This window comes from Aquila chrysaetos, chromosome 9 (assembly GCF_900496995.4).
Source record: "Aquila chrysaetos chrysaetos chromosome 9, bAquChr1.4, whole genome shotgun sequence".
Classification (NCBI taxonomy): Eukaryota; Metazoa; Chordata; class Aves; order Accipitriformes; family Accipitridae; genus Aquila; species Aquila chrysaetos.
Genome location: NC_044012.1, coordinates 7,355,406 through 7,362,797, shown reverse-complemented (window position 1 = coordinate 7,362,797; position 7,392 = coordinate 7,355,406). Strand labels below are relative to the sequence as shown.

General features: G+C 38.2%; 1 protein-coding gene across 1 annotated transcript; it reads left to right on the top strand.

Annotated features, from left to right (window-relative positions):
* Positions 1 to 567: 567 nt before the first annotated feature.
* On the top strand, positions 568 to 7,036 carry CLEC3A (C-type lectin domain family 3 member A). Its single transcript, XM_030025818.1, has 3 exons — positions 568 to 782; positions 2,913 to 2,993; positions 6,136 to 7,036. The coding sequence occupies exons 1-3, from the start codon at positions 599 to 601 to the stop codon at positions 6,525 to 6,527; spliced, it is 657 nt and encodes a 218-aa protein (XP_029881678.1). The 5' UTR covers positions 568 to 598; the 3' UTR covers positions 6,528 to 7,036.
* The last annotated feature ends 356 nt before the right edge of the window (positions 7,037 to 7,392 follow it).

Below are 7,392 nucleotides of genomic sequence, written 5' to 3'. Positions count from 1 at the left end.
ACATAACTGTTCTTAATCAGAAATGCAGTCATATCTATTAGGCATTTATTAACTATTCATAAAATAATAAATGCACATCTTGCATAATGTGATCTCAATGTATATAGACTCTGTGTGTGTGTAGCTGCAGTGTTTGCATTTACTGAGGGGGTGACATTCTTTTTTTGTTTCAGTGTAAATAAGATGATGACCATTGTCATGACTTAACCAGCCTGGGACAGAGCCATGCTAGGTGAGCCTATTACATTTGTAGAAATTGTTTGGCCACCTCTCCTTGAGGCTGGCATTGCACAATGTGTTTTTGAGCATCCATCTTCTCTTCCATACATTTTGGCTTCAAAGTTAAAACAGGAGATATGGCACTTACTAGCGGCAATCAGTGCACTGTTCAGTGCTGGTCCAGCCTCTGTAAAAGCAACCTGTCCCAGCTAAACTCAAAATGGAAACAGGAATTTCAGATGAGATGTGAGAACAAGGGAGTGCCTTATGCTACAGCCAGCTTAAGTTTTAAACACATTTCGTAAGCAAGGAGTACAGCCAACCCTATCACTACACTTTTATAAAACTGACCTCAGTCAGTCCCTACTGAGATGTGTCTATGTCACTTGCTCTCGTAGCTGCTAAACAAGAAACTTCAAGAGATTCTCTTAAGTTTTTAAAGAGAGACATGGCACAAACTGGACTTATGATTTTTCTACTCATAAGCATACTACTGCTGGATCAGACCATCAGCCAGGCTTCCAAATTCAAAGCCAGGAAGCACAGCAAACGTAGAGTGAAAGGTACTGGGGTTTAACTGGGAGGAGGGATAGAAGCTTATCGACTACACAAGTTTACTATGTACTTAAATAACATTGCATGAACCAGAAACTAACATTAAACAAATGCTTATTGACAAAAGACATTCCAGCCTCTATTATATCCATCTTTAAAATATTTTTATGTGAGTTAGCAAAGCCAAGGTGCCAGAATGAGTTATGGAAATAGAGCTGTGTAACAGTTGTAAATATTTTGCTCTGTTATGCCTATTCATCTCTGTCAACATTATTTAGGACTCACAGGTACAGCTGAGCAAGGACTCTGGCCGATCATTCTTAGTTACATAGTTAGATTGACTAAGATTAGAAGAATGGAAATTTATGTACATATGGTAGAAAAGAGCAGAATAAAACATTCCATCTCCCAAGAGTTATTATTCAGAGTTTGGTACCATTTCCTAATTTTAACAGAATGTCTGTCTAATATTTGTGGAATATTGCTTTACTTGTGTGAAAAGTACTGTGAAATGGCAAGTCAAACTAATGAAAAAGAATTAGCAGAAAAAGATGAAGCATAAATTCCCAGAGCAAAGCTTACAGAGCAAATACAAAACCGCTGAATGTTGTTTGGAAATGTCTGTGTATTTAATTTAAAGACTTATTTCTAATAAAAGAGGGTATGATGGAGGTTACACTAATGGCAAATATTTAAATTCCTAGTCAATGAAAAAACCGCAGCTTTGATAAAGCCATTGTACAACATGATTACACAGCTCTGGAGCTATACAGTTATATATACTTCCTTCTCCTTTTGAATCTCTGTGGTTTTAAGCTTGGTGTCTTAACGACAGGCTGCTTATACACTTGTTTTGCCAGCACATTTGTCTGTCAACCTTCCACTAATAACTTTTGAACCTGAAAACAATTTGGCAGAAGAATGGAGTTCCTGAGGATAAATTTCCCAATATTTTATGGAGGAGAAAAAAAAAAAAAAAAAAAAAATCTGCATTAGTGTCCCACTATGAAAAGGTTGCACCAGGAGCTCGGCTTGTTCTCTTTTTTGCCTCCAGGAAGCAGAGGAACACGGAGGGGCTCTTGTGAACTGGGACTGGCAGGGAGTAACATGGATTGGGGAACTGGGAGTCCTGCCTTGGGGAATGAGGGAGTCATGAAGGACAGCTGGGGTTATCCCCACAGGCAGTAGGGAATATGGAGAAGAGATGAGCTTTCTGGGGTGCTGCTGCAGGATTAGGTGATGTAACACAGATCTGTAGGAACTGTGGTTTTGTTAGTTCTGCTACATGTGAAAGAACTTATTTATTCCTCATGTTCATTACTGTGGCTTCTGAAGGTCTGGTTACTGCTGCAGTCATATTGTCATCTTGTGCAATGGAAACATGCCTGCTAGCTGTTTGATGGTGATGGAATATGATAATGATTAAGTAAAAAGAATGGAAAAGAGGACACGAAAATGGAGTTATGTGCAAATCAGCTTCTTTTCTTGTCCCACCATCTTCTTGGTGCTTTTGCAAGTGCTACAAAAGGTGATTCAGCCTGAATTTGTGTGACTGAAGTCACCAGGCCCTCTCTGTACTGACAGAGAGAGGAAGGCTCCTCTTGGGGAGGGAAATTGCAGCTCAGCAAGCTTGTCCGCATTCAGACTATGAAGTTGGATTATATTAGTTGTTCCTCACTGTGTTAAAACAAGAATTGTGTGAAACTTTCATGCTCACAGAAATAACATTTCTTTGAATAAACACAACTTGTGTCCTGCTATTATTTGTATGTCATATATATACACCACGGTGTACAGGTTCAAAAGTAAATAAGCAAGTTTTGCTGTAAATTAGATACTGGCATGCTAAATAACGATTAGCTGCAACAATCCATGGTTTTCAAACAGTTACTAGGATACAGTCCAACTGAAAATGAGGTTCAAACTATGAGGGTGAAAGGTAAAGGTGCATTCCTCCTGTTTTTTATAGGAACCCTACAGGAGTCCTTTCATTAAGGAAAAATCTTTAAAAGAAATCAAAACATATCTCAGCAATGCAGAAACCCATGATATTTTGAACCAGCTTTTAACACATAATTTTTAAAATATATATTTGTGTGTGTGTATCTGTTAATTTCTCTATATTTCTTTTATTCAAGAAAAAGATGACCTAAAGACCCAGATTGACAAATTGTGGCGAGAAGTAAATGCTCTGAAAGAAATGCAAGCACTTCAGACAGGTAAAGCAGCTTACACTGGTCAATGGCTTCCAAAAGTTATCCCTGCCTTTCCTCTCTCCTTCACACCCATCCTTTTCTTTAATGGGGATTTGTGACTGAGAAATAAAACACCTTGAGGGCATGGTATGCCATAGCTGTAATGGTGAGACCAGTGTTGAAGGAAGCATTCAAGTAAAATCAAGTCTGAACTAATGGCGTACAAGTGACAATTCTTCACTAAGAGCAAGAACTAATCTGGAGCAAGAACTACTTTTGTCTTTGCTATGCACAACCCCAAGCTGTGATTTTTAGGTATAATCAAAGGCAACACAATGAGGGTTGCTGGGTTTGGGAGTTTAGGTGGTCAATGAGTTAGGCCCCCAGCTTTGATATGAACAGGGGCTCACAAGGCAAAAATATTCATGGAAAAGGTTGAGAATACCCCAAAGGGAAGCTAAAAGGACTGAGCCTTTTTAAAGGGTGCAGTTTGCGACATTCAAATGTGAATGTTGCCATGAAACTTCAAAGTAATACCCAGTGTGAGTTCAGAAATATCCTGTATCAAATGTGCAGAGTCCTTTAAGTATTTAAATAGCCAGATGGAAATTTCCAAACAAAACAAGAAGGGTAAATACACATGCACCAACTAGACAGTTGTGCTTTTTCACAGTTGTTGACACGAAACTTGGCATTTAAACATGTACAAGAGGACACTACAGAGGAAATTACATCATTCACATGAAACAGAACGTATTTTCCTTAGGGATGGTAATATCTGGGTTGCCCTGTTTTACATCTCGGGTTACATAGAGCTTTTTGAGCTTTACAAAATATTTTTATTTTAGATTTCTTATAAGAAGACTTTAGAGGTTTCTTAAAAGAGGCAGCCTGTCCTAGACAAGTAACTCTTGTTTAAAAGTAATTCTTGTATTGCTTCCAGAAGGAGCTTGAGAGTAATCATGCACTGGCTTAGAAAAGAAACCAGAGCCGGGAGATTTTCTATCCTCAAAACTTATTCTGAGCTATATTCTAAATTCAGAACCCACACTGTTCAACTGGATTCTAAATTTGGCAAAAAGAGATCTATCACCCCTCTAGCTCTGACTGCATTTATTATTGACCTTGTGATACTTGAAAAAGGAGCTGCTTTTTTAGCTTATGGACATTTCCAAGACACACATTACAATCTGATTTCTTCTTTTGCTTGAATTTCCTAGGTCTCCTTTCTATATACCACGAAATGTTGCTACATGCCTTTTAGCAGCACATACTTTCTCCCTAAAAAGGACCAGTCTCCATCATTACTGCAGCATTGTTGAAGTAGATAAGGTCTCTCTGACCTTTCCCATGAATATAAATTTGTTAAAGAATTCAACATTTAGCAAATATGTTCATTACGTTTCTTTGGCCATTAGCAGTTGGAAAGGTTAAAATTTGAAGGATAAGCCCTAATATAAAATGATGACCCTGAAAATGCAGCTAAGGAATGCAATGAATACTACAACTGGAAATACTAAAAAATTGAAACATACAGGATATGGTCCAAAGTGGATTTCCATATCCTGTTGATCAGATACATAATTACTTTTTTACAAGAACAGATGACAGGAATTAGAAACAGATTATAGAAAACATCAGGACAGAAGATGTTCATATTGTTTCACGATAATATTTCTAATATAAGTACAAGATGAGTTTAAGCAATAAATGAAATAATCTGGAAGTAGTCGCATGCAGGATTCTAAAAATAATTGTTACCGGAGTTTATTAAAGGCCTTTGCTACCTTCTGCAGCCGAGAAGGAACACTCCTTCATGGAGAGTTCTCTTCTTGCAAGTATTTTCCTTAGGAGAATCAGTTTTTCACATATCTGCATTAGGAGAGCTGGAAACCAAATTTTAAGGAGTCACTCCTGCAAGCCTGCCCACACAGACCTTGGACTGGAAGAAGTCTGACAGCAGTTCTGCAAGGCAATTCCAGTTACAGAGCATATGCCAAATGAACGTTCTAGTATATTTGGACTTTACATCAAGACTTCCCTGGTATGTTCCAGTAGAACTAAAAGCAAACAGATTTATAAATGCAAATGTTTAGATTATTTAACTCAGATTGTCATGCAAGCTCAGTAATAAGTGTACACTTTTTGAAAGTGTTTATAGATTGAAGGCACTTTATCTCATTTGAATTTAGAGTTTGAAGGGATAGACTTTTCTGGAAAGACCAGAAACTAAGAACTGAAGAGGTGAATGTGTACTCTTCTGCAGGTGAAAATATACTTTTATCAATCATCCAGACAGAGATTTGTGTTATAAATTTCAAAACAATATTTTTCACATGAGCAGGACACATTTAAAATAGCACTTTTCTGTCCTGCCTTTGTTTGCTAGGATCTAGGCTTAGTTAATTCATAAAACTTTACTTTTCTTTGGCACTTAAACATCATAAATATGAAAAGACCTTTAGATCTCTCTCTCTGTCTCTACTATGAAGCCAAGTATAGATTTCCTGATGACAAACTCACATCTGCAAACAATACAAACATCCATACCTCATCCATTCCACCAGTTTTAAGACTGATGAAATAAGGTAAAAATGTGTGAAGGCAGGACTATTTGCTAAAAGGCGATGTAAGATATACTGACAACAGGCCTGGGTTATATTTTAGCATTCTGAAACAGCAAAATAAAAAAAATCCTTGAGAGAATTACATTGCTGGAGGGAATCTGGGGCTCAAGATCATGCCAGAGGTTTATCAGCATAAACACAGGAAAGAATCTCCAAAGCACTTCATGGTGTTAAGATCACAGCTCTGTCTGGCCTTCCTTTTCTCTGGAGCAGCTGTAAGAGCATGCTCTGCTTTTGGCCATCCCTTGTAGTCCTAGGTGCTTTGCAGAGTGCCTGTGAGCAGTCTGTTCAGATTCCCCAAAGGCACGCCAACATGCTGGCTGCATACAAGGTCCTACAGGGAACAGGATGAATAGCAGGAAAGTCTGATCTTACTGCTACTTTCAGGCCCACTCTGTGGAGGCAAGACCCTTTCACTTGCTGAGGGACTCGTCTGCTTAATTCCCAACATACCTTTAGAAGATTACCATTTTAGGAAACATTATTCAAAGCTATAGCCCAAGCTTTTACTGAACATGCAAACCAATATCTATTCACAGTTTGTCTTCGTGGGACAAAGGCCCATAAGAAGTGCTACCTCGTATCAGAAGGCACCAAACATTTTCATGAAGCCAACGAAGACTGCATAGCCAAGGGAGGGACACTGGCTATCCCAAGGAATAATGATGAAACAAACACTCTTCGAGATTATGGCAAGAAAAGTATGCCTAGAGTGTCTGAGTTTTGGTTGGGTGTCAATGACATGATAAATGAAGGGAAATTTGTTGATGTCAATGGCATGGCTCTACAGTACTTCAATTGGGATCGTGCCCAACCAAATGGGGGGAAGCGCGAAAACTGTGTCTTTTTTTCTCAATCATCACAAGGCAAGTGGGTGGATGAAGTCTGTCGTACTGCCAAAAGATATATTTGTGAATTTCTGATCCCATAATTACATACACAAATGACCACGACTATGTTTTGGGTTATCAACATGTAGTTTTGATTGTTAGTAACCCCTCCCACTTAGACAGTGGCGAGTTAAAAATATCCATCTCCTGCATTGTACTCACTCTTTCCTGAAACAGAAGTTTTCTCTATTAATTTATTTTCTATTCAGATGCTAAAAATGTTATGTTTAGTGAGTGGTCTCATTATGAACAGGAATATATTGTAAGTTCTGACCTACGTTGTTTCATATTTTGGCATGTTATTTCAGCCTGATGTTCGGGTTGCTGGAATTCACCTCCTATTTCTGTACTTTGTATCTCTATGGTAGGATAGTATTGAACTCAGAATTCTAGTGAATTTATTGAAAGTTTACAAAAGATTGCTGTATTGTGACATGTGCCAATATGAGGTGTAGGGATCCTTTCAGTTCCAGTGCTTAAGAGGGACTTTGGGACTATGTGAGCTCCGGTGAAAAATGGCCATCATCCTTACAGAATTTAACAGGATGGATCTGTGACCAAGATTTTTACCTATGGATTAAGAAAGCCAAATAAAACAGAAAAATCTGATGTTAATTTTTGAACTACATGGAGTTAAAAGTGATAAACTGCTAGAAAATGGGGGAAGTAGCTGTTATAAAACATCAGTTAGTCTAAACATGTTTGGTTCTAAATGTCTCAGTTATGGTTAAATATTAGATGTCATTTGGAACATTCCCATAGAAGAAATCAGCCTGAGACTAGATCATACCTCTACTATGTAACGCCTTAAGATGTGCAAAAGCCTTCTCTCCTGCAGGATCAGAGAGAGGCTTTGTAATTCAGACAGTAACACTGCCTGAAAGCACAAGCAGAGAGGAAGGATCC

Coding starts and splice junctions, on each gene's coding strand:
- CLEC3A (XM_030025818.1), top strand. CDS start 599: ATGTCACTTGCTCTCGTAGCTGCTAAACAAGAAACTTCAAGAGATTCT. Junction 783..2,912: donor CAGCAAACGTAGAGTGAAAG/GTACTGGGGTTT, acceptor CTTTTATTCAAG/AAAAAGATGACCTAAAGACC. Junction 2,994..6,135: donor AATGCAAGCACTTCAGACAG/GTAAAGCAGCTT, acceptor ATCTATTCACAG/TTTGTCTTCGTGGGACAAAG.